Here is a 16,503-nt window from a genome sequence, read left to right as displayed (position 1 = left end):
CTACTTCTCCGCATATGTCTAGGGATCAGGAGATCATATCCCCAATACCTACAACATAACATAGGATCATAGAAGAGTTTGAAAGGACCTTAGAGATAATCCAATGAAAGGTTCTTAAACCAGGGTCCATGAAAAGAATACATTAATTATTTTTAATTTTTAAATCAGATTAATTATTGTTAGTTAATTATTTCTTTTTTTTACTTGCCTCTAGCTGAAATTTAACATTTCCTTCAATTTTTTATTTCTAGAGGGAGTCCATGAGTTTCATTAGATTCTCCCTAAAATCCATTATACAGAAAGCTCAAGAAATGTTGGTTTAGCACAACCTCTTTACTTCATAATAAGACAAAATGAAGCCCAGAAAAACTGAAAGGATTTTTACCCAAAACCATAGTAAAGCCAAAGCAAAATTTAAACTCAGGTCCTCTGATTCCAAGATTATCACTTATAGCACTAGACTATACTGCTCTTTTATACCAGGGGGTCAATTATAATTGTTGTTCAGTAGTATCTGACTCTTCGTGGGCCTATTTGGGGTTTTCTTAGAGAAGATACTGAAATTTACCTTTTTCTTCTCCAAATCATTTTACATATGAAGAAATTGAAGCAAACAAGGTTAAAAGATTTGCTCAGGCTCACACAGATAGTAAATGTCTGAGGTTGAATTTGAACTCAGATCTAATTGACACCAGGTCAAAAACAATAGCTGATAACTTTTTCTGGTTATAAACCAGAATATACAGTATCTCATTTGATCTTCATTTCTGTTAGTCCAATGTTACAGATGAGAAAACAGGCCAGAGAGCTTGTGACAGCTCTAAAGTCATTAGTATAATTGATACAACAATTTAAATGCAGGTCTTTTGACTCCAAGTTCACTTTCCACTAGATCACACTCCATTCCACCATGATATACTTGACAAGACCCTCAGTCAAGAAAAGGCCATTTGATTTGGTTTTATATTTATTTAAGCATTTAAGCAAAAGACATCTTAGAAAGTCTTTTCAACAAAGGAACAACAAAAAAAAAAAAAATTCATGCTCAATTAGCCAGGATCATTAGAACAAAGATTTAGAGCTGACAGAGATCTCAGAAATCATCCTTTTTAATCTCCTCACTTTTACTAATGGTGAAAATGAAGCCAATAGAGATTAGGTATCTTACCCAATGTCTTTAAGTTTGTGGTGTCCATGCTTGAATTCATAAACAAATCATTGAATCACCAGCCTAAAGCTTGGAAGGACCTCAAAGGCCATATTATCCTACTCCCTTAGTTTAGTAAAGCCTAGAAAGGGTATGTGAAGTTAGGTACTCTGACTAGATAGGTGGCATAGTAAATAGAGTATCAGCCTAGAAGCAGGAAGATTTGAGTTCAAATATGGCCTCAGATACTTACTTCCTAGGTATGTGATCCTGGGAAAGTCACTTAACACTGTTTGCCTCAGTTTCCTCATCTGTAAAATGAGCTGGAGAAGGAAATGGCAAACAACTTAAATGTCTTTGCCACGAAAACTCCATTTGGATCAAACATGACTGAAAAAGACTGAGCGGCAACACTCTCTGACTGCAAAGCTAGGTAAGACTCTTTCCATTGTACCAAATTCTCCTAAATTCAGACCTTCTGTTGCATAACCACAGCTATTCTCACCCCCTATTCCAAGTTATCAATTTCATTTTACCATGAAATTAATGACTATATGTAGATTGGCCAAGCAAAGCATGCTTTTGTTACCATCTTTTAGGTAGATGGCCTCAATTGCCAAACATTGCGTGTAAATTTGTTCTTGGAACACCTCAAGCAGTGTAAGATATTATTCAAACTATTTGGGAAGGTCAGAGAGCAAAATCTGAATAGAAACATGATCCCTGCTTATTGTGTGGTGCATTTTAATAGCTGTTTCAAAGTAACATTAGTAATCTCTACCTTTTCCAAAGATTCCGTTAATTCTCTTCTTCCTTTCACTACCCCAACCTATCAATTAGTGCAAAGCTCTGTTGGTTCATCTTTCACCAAGTCCCTTAAATCTCATCACCACCCTAGTCCACACCCTCATCACCTCACATCAGAATTACTACTAATACCTCCTAACTAATCTCTTCCCTCTTCAATCCCACTTGGGAAAGTATTGTTTTTATATTCTCCTTTTCCAGCTCAAAACCTTTAAAAGCCTCCCCGTTATCCATAAGATAAAATTCAAGATCTGCAACCTAACACTCAAGATCTTCAATTGCCTGGACCCAATCAATCTTTTTTTTAATAATATTTTATTTTTTCCAAATACATGCAAAGATAATTTTCAACATTCACCTTAGCAATAATTTGTTTTTCAAATTTTTCTCCCTCTCTCCCCTCCTTCACCCTCCCCAAGAAAGCAAGCAATCCAATATAAGTTAAATATGTGCAATTCTTCTAAACATATTTTCATATTCATCATGCTGAGCAAGAAAAATCACTTCAAAGGGGAAAAAATACTAAAAAGAAAAAACAACAACATTAAAAAAAAAACCCAAGATGAAAATTCTGTGCTTTGATCCACATTCAGTCTCCATAGTTCTCTCTCTAGATGCAGATGGTGCTTTCCATCACTAGTCTATTAGAATTGCCTTGAATCACCACACCCAATCTATTGTTAGAGACTTATTTTTGATTACTCCCCTACAGAAGATCTCCACTCTACCCATACTAATTTTCTTATCCAGAATACTTTGTGCTTTCCTCCCCACATATCTTTTCTCATGCCCCTTGGCCCACCTGGAATACTCAGCTCTTATTCTGAAGTCAAAAATCCTTCTTTCCATCTCTTCAACCCTCTTCAAATCTTATCTACGCCAAAGCTTTCTCTGAATATTCCAAGCAGCTTCTTCTTCAGCCCTCTTATCCCACCTACATCTGGATCAAATTTAGGATTGGAAGGGTCCTTAAATCTAGTCCAACATCCTCATTCTATAGAGAAATTGAGACCCCATGCTCTAGTAAACACTGGAACAGAGACAAGAAGCCTATTATACATCTGACTTGAGATAGAATATTCCTTTCTACCATGCCATGTTATTTATTAGGTACTTGACAGTTATGACTTTATGTTGTAATATTTGTTGTTTTGTTTGGGGTTGTTGGTATTTGGTTTTCAGTTTGTTTGAAGTCTTTTTACAGGTGTATTTATATTATAACTTACTGTAAGCCAAAATCATAAATCATTTTTGTTTTGTCTCCTTTACTCCATCCCATATCTTCCCAGCACCTGATATAGGGTCACATTGTAAATTCTCACCAAATACTTGTGAATTGACTGAAATCAGAAGTTATGCTAACCCATTCTTAGGAATCCAAAGGCACAAACCTGCCCAAGGAATACAGCCATACAAATGACTTAGACAGAAATTTGTGTTTGTTGAGTCCCTGAAGATAGCTTTCTTTATTACCCAATTAGCAGCTGGAACTAACTTCTCTCTGGAAGTTCTGAAATAGCAAAGAAAATGGAAACCACTCTGATGGAAATATGTTTCAACCAAGGAAAAGACAAAATGTACAGTTTGGAGGATAAAAACTTAGTGTGTGATAACATCTCGTTGAGGAAGCTTCAGTCATCTGCCAGGCATTGTGCATGCTATCTTATTGATCTTGATTGGCCAGAGGTCTCAAGAGACACCAAAAATTTTATCTAACTTGAATTCTCCTTTATTTCAATGAAGACTTCAGTACCGGCTCATCGGGGTGCAAGGCGTGCATGGCACACAGACAGTGCGGGGTACACAGATGGTTCGGGGTACACATGGAGTACAGGAAGAGGGAGTGGTACATGGATTACAGGGAAGTCTGTGGAAGAAAACATCATTTGGGGTGGATTTAGTACAACATGAATGGATAGTATATAATACATTTCAAAAGAGTTATTTCAATTCAGGAAGTTTTTATATTACATTATATTATATTATACATGCCAGTGTCTCTATTTTTCAATTTCAAAATGAATTTTCAAATTTTCAAAATGAAAAACAGGGGTTCTCTAGGGGGCACAGTCAATAGATCACTGACCCTGGAGTCAGGAAGACCTGAGTTCAAATCTGAACTCAGATGCTTAACACTTATTAGCTGTGTGACCCTAACTGCCTTGCAAATCTTCCCCACAAAGAAGAAAAAGAAGAAGAAGGAGGAGGAGGAGGAGGAGGAGGAGGAGGAGGAGGAGGAGGAGGAGGAGGAGGAGGAGGAGGAGGAAGAAGAGGAGGAGGAGGAGGAGGAGGAAGAGAGAGGAGGAGGAGGAGGAGGAGGAGGAGGAAGAGGAGGAGGAGGAGGAAAAGGAGGAGGAGGAGGAGGAGGAGGAGGAGGAGGAGGAGGAGGAGGAGGAGGAGGAGGAGGAGGAGGAGAGGAGGAGGAGGAAGAAAAGGAGGACGAGGAGCTTCAGTCTTCAGGGAACGTACATTCCATTAAATGGAGAAATTGGATGATGACAGTTTGAGATGTGGAATTTAATTGTTGTAGGGAATTCTCAATAAGGAAGCTCCCATTTTAGACTTTTATACAGTTGTCTGAGACAATGAGAAATTAAGTGACTTGCCCAGGATCACACAGTCAATACATGTTAGAGACAAATCTTGAATCTGATTGAATTCAAAATTTTTCCCTGTGCTTAATTGTACAACTGAAACTCAACAGGATATCCAGAGCAAACGAAAAACATTCCAAGAAGCCTTCCTAGCTATGTTCTTAACTAGCCAGCAATTATTTGATGATCCATATCTCCTTTTAATTACTGGTTTTCTCTTGGATATGTCTGTAGTTGTTTCCTTATTAAAACAGCCTATGTTCCCTTAATCAGGGAGAGAATCTGTTTTTTCTGGCTCTGTATAATGTATGTAGTAAAATGTTGCTTCTAATATAATTCCCTATGCCTCCTAATTGTTCATCACTCTGCAACACAGTCATGTGGAATTTCCCTGACAATTACTGGTCCTGCTGACCCAAACCCCTTCTTTCTATCTACTGTTTTTGTTGTTCATTATTTTCAGTCATGCCTGACACTTCATGATCCCATTTGGGGTTTTCTTGGCAAAGAAACCATTGTGGTTTGCCTTTGTTTCTCTAGTTCATTTGACATATAAGGAAACTGAAGCAAACAGGATTATGTAATTTGCCCAGGTTCACTCACCTAGTTAGTGTCTGAGGCCAAATTTGAACTCAGGAAGAGTCTTCTTGATTCCAGACCCCATGTTCTATCCCCTGGGCCACATATCTGCCCTATCTATTATCTACTCTACCATGCTATTTCTTATGAACTAAGTAAAATATTTAAATACAATAGTTTGTGTATAATATAGATGGAAAGAGTGAAATATGAGAAACAATAAACAGAATCATTATATGAGATATCTGGGGATTAATTTACACCTAGAAAAACTAGAGTTTATGCTGAACCACAAATAAGCAGAATTGCAGGTAGAACAACAAAAAAGCTAGAGAAAATAGTTATATTTTCACTGTGAATTCTCAATAATGATACTTCATACTTTCTCATCTTGCACTTTTCAATTTTATAAGATAATTTTGTATAATTCATTTATGTTCATTATGACTCACAATCTCTTTAGGAAAGAGTTAGGGCAGATATTGTTCCTATTTTACAAATGAAAAAAACTTAAAGAAAGATGCCTAGGATCAAACAACCAATGAATGGTAGAGCCAGCCTTAAAAAAGAAGTCGTCTGCCTGTTCTTTTCAGGGACTACATTGACTCAACAGCATTATGTCAATTCATGGCAAGGAAGTTAGATCTCTAGATTTGGGATGTCCATGTGAAAAACATGGCCTTTGTTCTCTCCCAGAGTATACAAACGATATAGATGGCACTGGGAAGTACATTGGATTTCAATTCAGAATCTTGATTCTGCTATTTACACACCACCTGGACAAGTCACTTAATTTCTTTTAGATATCAGTTTCCTCAATTATAAAATGCTAAGCTTAAAAGAGATGTCTTCTAAGGTCCTTTTCAAGTCTAGACCTGTGTTCCTATGACTCAATGAACTATCTTCTCAGAAGTTTAAGCTATTGGTTCACAAGATGTTCAAACTCTGATTGCTTCCCAGGTTTCCTCTGCCCCTGAGCCCATGAAGGACAATTGTTCCACTTACTTGCAGTCTTCACTCTCCAGAAGGCTTTGATATGTGGCAATCTCACACTCCAGGCGAGCCTTGACATCCAAGAGAATTTTATATTCCTGGTTCTGCCTCTCCAGATCACAGCGAATGTCAGCCAACTGGGACTCCACATTAGTGATCATACACTGCATCTGAGCCAGCTGAGAACTGTAGCGGGCTTCTGTTTCATTTAGAGTATTTTCCAGAGAATCTCTCTGTAAAAGAAGAGATATAACTGTGAGGCATAGGGCTATCTCCATATTATAAATCAAACCAAGAAGTCTAGCTATTTTGTCATGGAAAATGATACCCCAAGGACCCCATAAATACCAAAATAGTAACACTTGGGGTAGCAAGAAAAGTGGAGGAAATAGAAGCCCATTAATTGTAGTGATTGAATGACTCTTGTTGTATGAATGGAATGGAACAAGAATAGAACTATGAAGAATTCATACATTTGAAAAGAGTTATATGAACTAGTATAAGGTGAAAAAATGCACAATGTTCAAAATAATGCAAATGAAAACAATGTTGAATCAGTGTATATATCTGTCTTTGACTCCAGAAGACTAATGGTGAAACATCAATAGAAGGTGTACTAGTCTACATACAGTTTGGGACATATGCTGTGCATAGCTCATAGTGCATAGAGCTAGGGCCTATAGTCAGAAAGACTCACCTTCCTGAGTTCAAATCTGACTTATATTCTTACTAGCTATGTGACCCTAGGCAAGTCCCTTAACCTGTTTGTCTCAGCTTCCACATATGTAAAATAAACTGGAAATGGAAATGACAAAACACTTCACTATTTTTGCCAAGAAAATCCCCAAATGGGGTCATAAAGAATAAGATACCACTGAAATGACTGAAATATAACAAAAGATTGGATCAAAGGGAAGAATTAGAAACAAAGGATAGAATCTGCAGAGGATGAATTCACCTTCACATAAGCAAGGGTATATTAAAATAACCTTGGACAGGCTACCAAGAGGCTACTATTAAATTTTCAGCATTTTTAAAACCAGAAAGCTACAATCAGGGCTTGATTTATTTTTTAATTAATTATCTGGACTCAAGAATGTGGTAGAGAAAATGTTAATAAATAACAGATTAAACTTAAAAGCACAGGTGTGGTACTTTTTTTTGGAAAGTCAGTTGTTAAATATTCAACAACACACCTCTGTGCATAGGAAACAGATTCTTCTCCATTAGAATTGTTAAAAATTGGAATAAGTTACATGGGAATTGGGCAGCTAGATGGAGCAATGAATAGAGTACTGGGTCTAGAATGAGGAAGACCTGGGCCCAGCTGTGCAACTCTTCACAAATTACTTAATCCCTCCTTGTCTCAGTTCTTCACGTATAAAATGGGGACACAATGGAGAGAGAAATAGCAAACCATTCCACTATCCTCGCCAAGAAAACCCATGGACTTTGTCTTGGGGTCACAAAGACTCAGACAAGATTTAAGGACTTAATAACAACAACCTTGTGAATAGTAGAATCCCCCTCACTGAAGGTCTTCAAGCATGGTACAAATGTCTGACCACTTGTCAGGGATAGTATAAATAAGGTTTCTTGATCAGATACTATTGCAGTGTAGTTTAATGTAATGAATAGAGTGCTGAATCTGAAGTCATGGGATCTTAAGAATATAGATTTAGAGATGAAAGGGATCTCATGAACCATTTGATCATATCCTCTCATTTTACAGATAAGGAAACTGAGGTACAAGGTTAAAATCACAAAGTCCCATAAGTAGGATGTAACAGATGAAATTTTAACCCAACTACCTGATTCTAGAGTCAGTTCTCAGCATGACTTATATTTAAAACCTGCCTCTGACATTATAGGGTTATAGACAAGTCACAGTCTGAGGGCCTTAGAAAGATCTGTTCTTAGTGATGAAAATCACTAAGCAATAGTCCAATTCCCCAGTCTGAGAAAGGAGAGGAGATAAAAATCAATACCCACATCTCTAAGAATAAACTTTTCTAAACTCTGCTTTCCTCATCTATAAAATGGGAATATTAAAATGTGTAATATCTACCTGCCAGGGTTACTGTGAGATACCAGTAAGTTAAAGTGAGTAAAATACACAGCTTTGTTTAAATGTCACTTGGGAATATATGGCATCTGAGGACTTTTCCAATTTTGATAGTATGTGTTAGCTCTTGAGAAAAGAACTCAGTCAACTAGAATTTATTAAGTGCCTATTATGTGTTCAAAGAAGCTAGGTGGTAGAGCAAGTAAAGGGCCAAGCCTGGAGTAAGGAAGATATAAATTTAAATCCAGCCTCAGATCCTTAATAGTTGTGTGAGACTGGGTAAGTCACTAAACCCCTTTTTGCTTCAGTTTTGTCATTTGTAAAATAAACTGGAAAAGGAAATGGCAAAATACTCCATTATCTTTGCCAAGATAACTCCAAAATAAGCAACAAAGAGTCGTACATGACTGAAAATAACTGAACGATAGCATGTATCCAGATGCTAAAGTTTAAGTCAGATTAGGGGTTCTTGACTTGAGGTCCATGAACTTGTTTTTTTTTTTTTTAAGGGTCCTTAAACTTAATCAATCTGTCAGTCTATATACGCATGCATGCACACACACATACATATACATACACACACAAAATTAAGACCCCCTGGGCTAGATTAGCATCTCAACTGCCTAAAGGCTGAGTAAGGGTTGAGGATTGATTTCTATCTTCTCTTTTTTTTTTCCAACATGGGGAACTAAACCACTGTTTAGTGACTGATATCATCTGTAATAACAGAGAACTTAATTGACTAGGTAATGGGATGTGCATATACTTGTCTGTTGCCTGGTGAAATGTTGTTTTCTGCATTTCTCAAAAGGTGAGAACCCCAGATGTACTTACCATGCTATGCTGGGCCTGCAGTTCAATCTCCAGAGCATTAATGGCACGCCTCAGATCAATGATGTCTGATTGGTAGCTCTGGAGCTGCTCCGAGCTTGTGGTCACTTGCTGGTTAAGTTCCTCCATCTGAAACCCAGGGAGACACAGGCCACTTGAAAATACCATTTTCTTTTTTCAAGAACATTGTGATCAGCCCAAGATTGGCCCCTGGGAGAAACCCACCTGAGCATTGAACCACTCCTCCACATCTCTGCGATTGTTCTCCACCACAGTCTCATACTGGCATCTCATCTCTTCCAGCATCCTGTTCAGGTCAACTGGAGGAGCGGCATCCACTGCAATGTTGAGCCGGTCCCCAAGTTGACAGCGAAGTGCATTGACTTCCTGCAAAGGCACAAGAGTTCCAAAGCCAAGTATGCAGTTCCACAAAATACTCAGTCTCCTCCCTCAAAGACATACAAGGAAGCATAAGTAAAAGTGTGCTATATTTAAAACAACAACAAAAAAAAAAAAAAAAGTAGAATTTAAGCTCTGTGAGGACTCTGTGAGTTCTTTTACTTTTGTATTCCCCGCACCTATGATTTCATTTTGTAGAGAATTCCCATTACGGAAATTCTCTCCACTCATGTAGTTAATAATTTTGCTAACATATTCATGAATTTTATATGTTTCTATGGATTCAGGCCTTACCTCCAGGCTAAGTCCCAAACCACCAAATGTTTTTGTACATCTTGAACTAGATGTCTCAAAAGCATCTAAAATTCAACATGTCCAGAATATAATTCATTATCTTCCCTTCCCCTCCCCTAGATTCTTCTCTTTTCCACCTTTCATATTGCTACCAAAGGTACTGCCATCTTCCCAGTCACCTCGGGTTACAACCATTGTGTCATCCTCAAATCTTCATTCTCACTTACTTTGTCTATCCAACCTATTGCCAAATATTGTCACACCTACCTTCACAACATTTCTTGTACACATCTCTTTCTGTCCATTCTCATAGCTGCTGCCCTAGTCCAGACTCCTACCTCTCCCCTGAACTAAATAGTACGAGCTTTCCAACTGGTCTCCCAGCTTCATCTTTCCCCATTCCAATCCATCTTCCACTGAGTTGTCAAGAAGATTATTCTAAAGTCTAGATCTGACTTTATCACAACCTTTCCTCTTCGCTATGAGGTCTAGTGGCTCCTTATTACCTCCAGGATCAAATATGAACCTTTCTATTTATCATTTGGAGCTATTCATAATCTTGTTCCCTCCAACCTTTTCCAATCTTCATATATTTTACTCTTATTAGAGCATGAGTGTTTAGAGATCAGGGACTGTTTTTACCTTTTTTTGTATTCCCAACACTTAGCACAGTGGAAGACATATAATAAGTTCTTAATAAATATTTTTGATTGTCTATTCTTTATATTCTTCTAGTATTTCCTAGGACATGAAGAAATTAAGTGGATAGCCAGCAGTCAGGTAACCAGTGTAACTTGAACCCAGGTCTTTCACACAACAAGGCTAACCTTCTATTTCTCTATTCCATACTACCAGGTCTGAACTCAATCCATAGCATCAAACATGGTACTGTGAACAAAGTAAGTGCTCAATAAATGTTCCTTGAAATGCAAGTGTGTGGGTGTGTGGGTGTGCATTGATAGAATATGTCTCAGATATTTTGTGTATTTTAGAATTATTTTGAGGAACTTTCCATTTAAGTAAGTCCCATGAAGGACTTAGTATGGAGAAACTGATGCAGTCCCTGAATGAGATAAATAACCAAGCTATATACTGCATCAATGTAGAGTTTCTATAATGGAAATTCCCTACAGAGATAAAGCAACAGGTCCTGGTGATACAAAATCAAAAGGAAACAGTTTCTGTCTTCAAATATCCTACATTCTAATTCTTTATTATAGTTCTTATTGTTTCATCCTTGGTTTCATTGTTGCTATAATAGAAATACTTTTGATTTTGGTGAGGTCATCCTGATACTTTACTGCTTTAATTGTCTCGATTATCTCTTTGTTCATAAACTATCATATCATCAGAAAAAAAGATGGTTTTATCTTCTCTTTGCATAACATCTCTAGAGTCCTCCTGACTTCAGGGTGGTGTTCTATCCACTGTGCCATCTAGTTGCCCCTGTGAGCTATTTTTAATCTGTTTTCCTAATCTGCTCACCCAGGATTTCTTCTGGGAAATAAAGTCACTGTATAGGACTGTCCTGATGAAAAGCACAGGGCACTGAGTTGGATCAGTGGATTGAAGACCAATCCTGGAGTCAGGAAGACATCTTCCTGAGTTCAAGTCTGGCCTCAGACACTTGTTACCCTGGGCAAGTCACTTAACTCTGACTCAGTTTCCACATCTGTAAAATGAACTGGAGAAGGAAATGGCAAAACACTCCAGCATCTTTGCCAAGAATGTCCCAAATGAAGTCACAAAGAATCAGACATGGCTACACTTAGTTTGTAAAGAATAAGATTCAAGAAAAACACTTACATTTAGAGACCAAATGACTATGTCTCAAGATGATTTCTGCACTAGGTGGGAGGTCTTCTTCAAGCCTGAGATTTCATTATTGTATGGGCCAAACACAAGCCTATAACCATTTCTGGCTCCAAAAGAGAGAAAGTTGCTTCCAATAGTCTTCAGAGGAAATCCAGGTATTTAATAGTGGTCTTTATGGTGATTTTCTCTGCTCTCCCTTGTTAGACTAGGATGATTCATCTTAATATTATGCTTCCTGAAAAGGCTCAATAAACTCTTGATGACTGACTGTTATTTCTCAGGCAAACCTTTAGTAAATACTGGCCAGAACTCATAGCAACTTGTTAAATTTTTATCTTGGTTCCTTCTGCTCTAGGTAAGGAATAGGAATTCATTTAACCTCATGAAAGAAAAAGAGAACTTTGTGGCATTTGGGCTGTCTTAGCACTTTCAGCTGGTAGAGGCTTCAGATTACTTTTTATCGATCCTATATGTATCTGAAATATACCTTATAATAATGTATTTGTTCTCATTTCCATTAGAAGCTATGTTCCACGAGAGTAGGGACTTCTTTTGCCTTTCTTTGTAGCCATCCTTTCTTCTCCCAGGGCTTACTTAGCACATTGACCAGCACATAGGAAGCAATATTTTCTGGCTGGTCCAATATGAGATAGATATAAGAAGGTGTATACTCAGAATTGTATGAGTTACTTAACAGCTCGAAGCTAGCTCTAGCAATAGGATTGCGAGTATAGAAACCAAAGGTAGTATGATACAGAAGGAATAAGAGAATTAGAGGACTGAGTTCAAAACTCAGTTCTGAGGTGGCATGGTAGTATGGTGGAGGATTTCTTAAACTTTTTCCACTTATAATCCCTTTTCATCTGAGAAATTTTTATGTGACTCGAGTATATAATTATATAAAATAGGTATACAAATCAAACATCTACTGATAATAAATTACAATTTTGTGATTCCCCCCACATTCAGTTAAAAGACCTCATATGGAGTCATAACCCACAGGTTAGGAAACTGAAATATAGTAGATGGAATTCTGGTCCCAGAGTCAAGAAGATCTAAGTTAAATTCAGCTTCAGACACTTTTTATGTGACCCCAGATCTATCAATTAATCTCTATTTGCCTCAAATTTCTTCTCTAGAAAAGGGGACAATAATAGCACTCACCTTCAAGGATTTTTCTGAGGAGTAAATGAGATAATAATTGTAAAGTGCTGAGCAAAGTGCAGAGCACGTAGTAAGTAAATAATAGTTAATCATAATTATCACTTACTACTTGTGTAATCACAGGGAAATCATCTACTCTCTCTTAGAGTCAGTTTTCTTGTCCATAAAATGATAGAATTAGACTAGATGGTCACTATGATCCCTTCTGGCTCTAGGTCTGAGATCACCCAGTCCAATTCCCTTATCTTTAAGAATCAGAGAGGTAGGAGAACTGTCCAAAAGCACCTTTCATGTTTTGCCTGGGATGTTAAAAGAGCTTACCTCTTCGTGATTCTTCTTGAGGCAGAGCAACTCCTCCTTCAGGGACTCCACTTGGGCCTCCAGGTCAGCCTTGCACAAAGTCAGTTCATCCAGGATTCTACGCAGACCATTGATGTCAGCTCAACCAGTTGGCGCAGGGACACCTCTGTCTCATACCTATACACACAGAATAGACTTAAAGGTTGAACAGATGAAGCAGGATTTTTTCAGAAGGAATAAGATACCCAGAATTTTCCCAGTCCCTATAAAAGAGCAAGCTGAGATGGTGGGGGAAGGTAGCCATCATTTGGGTTCTTAACCCATTCCAACTCACTTGGTTCTGAAATCATCTGCAGCCAGCTTAGCATTGTCAATCTGCACAACCATCCTGGCATTTTCTGCCTTGGTGCACAGAACCTGGGAAAGAAGGGAGCAAATAACAAATTAACTTTTAAAAGAAAAAGAATAAAACCTGTAGTGTAATCAATATCAGAAAAAAGCTAGGACTCAGCAAAACTTTATCCCCTCTAACAGAAAAACTTCCCAAAGGGAGAGAGATTCAGAAAAACTACCTTGAAGAATTTTGGGATAATCTTGAGTCTCAAGTCACTGGAGAAGAGATTTATATTTTTTTCAACAAATTTGATCAGTATATTGTATATATGGAATAGTTTCAATTATTAACATTAGTATTTTAAAATATCAGAATACTGAATATATATTGAAATATTGAATATCACTGTACTATTGAAATATGCTAAATATTTTTAAATTGAAGATATCCAACAAATTCAACATATTCAATATATTAAATGTTTTCAATAATGGAAATTGGAAATATATTAAATACAAAAAGTACTGAAATATTAAATATTCAATCAGATTTTAATTTTATAACTTCATGAGAAGAAACCATGTAATTATAGAAGGCCAAGCTTAGAATCAGAAAGTCCTAAGTTTGAGCTCTAACTCTTAGTAGATGCTGTTCCAACCTCATATTGATCTGGGAAGCTCACTAAGACAACAAGTACAGATACTACAAGTACAAGACTACAACTACAAGCTATTTGGCCCAATCTCTTCATTTTACTTATAAAGAAGTTGGGCCCCAAGAAGAGGAAGAAAAAGAGGAGGAACAAGGGAAGAAGGATGAAGGGGAGAAGAGGAGGGGGAAGAGGAAGAAGATGATGATGAAAATGAGGAGGAGGAGGAGGAGGAGGAGAAAGAAAAGGAAAAAGAGGAAGAGACTGGGGAGAGAGGAAGAAGACAGTGATGAGGAGGAGGAAGAAGAGAACAAAATGAAGAAATGAGGAGAAGGAGGATAGCTGTTTGGTCACGTTCAACTCTTTGTGACCACATTGTACATGTGATCCATGTACTCCAACATTGTTTTCTTAGTAAAAATACTGGAGTTGTTTGTCATTTCCTTCTCCAGTGGATAAACACAAACATGGTTAAGTGACTTGCCCAGGGTCACACAGCTAGCACATGACTGAGGACAGATTTGAATTAAGATCTTCCTGATTCCAGTCCCAACACTCTATCCATTGAGCATCTAGCTGCCAATAATAATGAAAATAATAGCTAATATCTTATAGTGCCTACTATCTCCTAAGTACTGTGCTAAGCACTTTACAAATATCTCATTTGATCCTCACAATAATTCTGATAGGTTGGTGCTATATTATCCCCAATTTATAGATGAAAAAAAATGAGACAGGTTAAATGATTTGCCTAAAGTCATATTGCTAGTAAATATCAGAAGCCAGATTTGATCATAGATGCTCATGACTCCAAGCATAGAACTCTATTCACTGTACTACCCATCTGCTTTCAAACTAAAATGAACTATCCTATATCATCCAATCAGAGCAGTGATTTAAAGCTATGTGCTTTAAATACAAATGAAATGTCTTTTCCACTGTACCACACTGCCTCTATGGGGATATACATATGCCTTCCTGCACTTAATGATTTGAGTCACCAAGAATTAACCATTACCTTCTGCTGGAGTTCCTCAATAGTCCTGAAATAAGATTGATAATCAGGACACATGGTGGGCATTTGAGATTGGCAGGCTTCTTGAATCTTACTCTCCAGGTTAGCATTCTCTTGTTCCAACTGGCGCACTTTCTCCAGATAGTTGGCCAAGCGGTCATTGAGGAACTGCATGGTCTCCTTCTCATTGCCATTGAAGACGCCCTCACAGTACCAGTTGCAGCCCCCCACAGAACAAGGGATGCCACAGCTTCCTGGTAAAGAGCAGGATGGACGACAGCTGCTTGGTCGACAGGAAGATGACAAGTAGGTCTTGGAGAGGCAGCTGGTTGGCCGGTAGGTAGTAGGCAGGCAGACACTGGGCACATAGCCCATGGGCTGGCAGACGTAGGACATGCAGGCCTCAGGTCGGCAGCTCATGCCAGTGGAACAGACTGAGGCAGCTCTGGTACAGCTTTTGCCAGTCCCCAGAGAACTAGTGGTAGTGACACAGCAGTTAGATGTCATGGTATGAGGTGCCCGTGCCACTGGGGTCTACTGGACTTAATCTTCTAAAAGTCTTTTATATTATGAATGATGGAGGGGAGTGGGCGTCAATCAAGAAAGTTCCTAGGTGATATTGTTTGTGTTTACACTCAGTATCCAAGGAAGCTAGTAATTAATTTGTTATTTAATTTCCAATAAGGAGGTTCCATTGCTCATAAAATATCCCAGCCTTGTCATTTAAGCAGAGAGGACTCAGAGCTCCTATTATTGATAGTCAGAATAAGAGCTTCAGGACACATCTTCAAAGGCCAAAATGACCCTCATTACTAGGGTGTGGTATCACCCACCTATCTAGCCTCCTGGCAGCAATGGGCTTGGGCCCTAACACCTCAGAGCCCTGGGAAAATTTTCAGTTCTACAGCACACTGATCATTGCCTATAAGGAAGGGATGTTGAAGACCTCTTTAGAAAGAACACTGTGGGAGGAAGAAATTGCAATAAAACTGGGATTGGGAAAGTTTAAATGAGGCAGGAGAAGACAAAATAGAATGGACCAACAGAAGATGGAGGGGCTTCTTAACAATCCCTTTCACTGTGGGTGAAGAACTATATTAGACAAAAGAGATACACACACATATGGGAACAGTAGGGAAATCTGTAAGATCTTATCAGGAATGAAAAGAGCTGAGGTGTCAAGCTCAGAGAAATAAGTGAATATTATGGGGAAAGACTTCTCAGCAGAGCTACTATTTTTGTTTTCCTGTGAGAAAGAAGATAGAGGCAAAGGTGTGCTGGCAATATTTAACAACTGGCTTTCTCAGCGGAAAGAAGAGAACTATAAGATACCTTTAAGTTTAATCTGCATTATTAACATTTTCCATCACTTTCTTAAGTCTAGACAATCAACAAAATAATAAACCAAGTCCTGATTATAATGTTTACTCATTTCCAGATTACAAATGCTCACCCTGAAAATTTAACAGTTTGTTCTTGCTAGCTGGTTTAAGCTGGCTCCAGCACAGTCCTGGATA

General features: G+C 38.0%; 1 protein-coding gene across 1 annotated transcript; it reads right to left on the bottom strand.

The window, feature by feature from the left end:
• Positions 1–1,034: 1,034 nt before the first annotated feature.
• Positions 1,035–15,502, bottom strand: KRT32 (keratin 32). The gene is given in 8 exon segments (XM_051994511.1): positions 1,035–3,821; positions 6,133–6,353; positions 9,020–9,145; positions 9,242–9,403; positions 13,010–13,128; positions 13,131–13,165; positions 13,323–13,405; positions 14,990–15,502. Coding segments are annotated over 8 exon segments (1,371 nt in total). The 5' UTR covers positions 15,494–15,502; the 3' UTR covers positions 1,035–3,700.
• Positions 15,503–16,503: the final 1,001 nt, after the last annotated feature.

This window comes from Antechinus flavipes, chromosome 4, assembly GCF_016432865.1.
Source record: "Antechinus flavipes isolate AdamAnt ecotype Samford, QLD, Australia chromosome 4, AdamAnt_v2, whole genome shotgun sequence".
Taxonomy (NCBI): Eukaryota; Metazoa; Chordata; class Mammalia; order Dasyuromorphia; family Dasyuridae; genus Antechinus; species Antechinus flavipes.
Note: the sequence above shows the minus strand (reverse complement) of the source record. Positions and strands in the feature narration are given on the sequence as shown.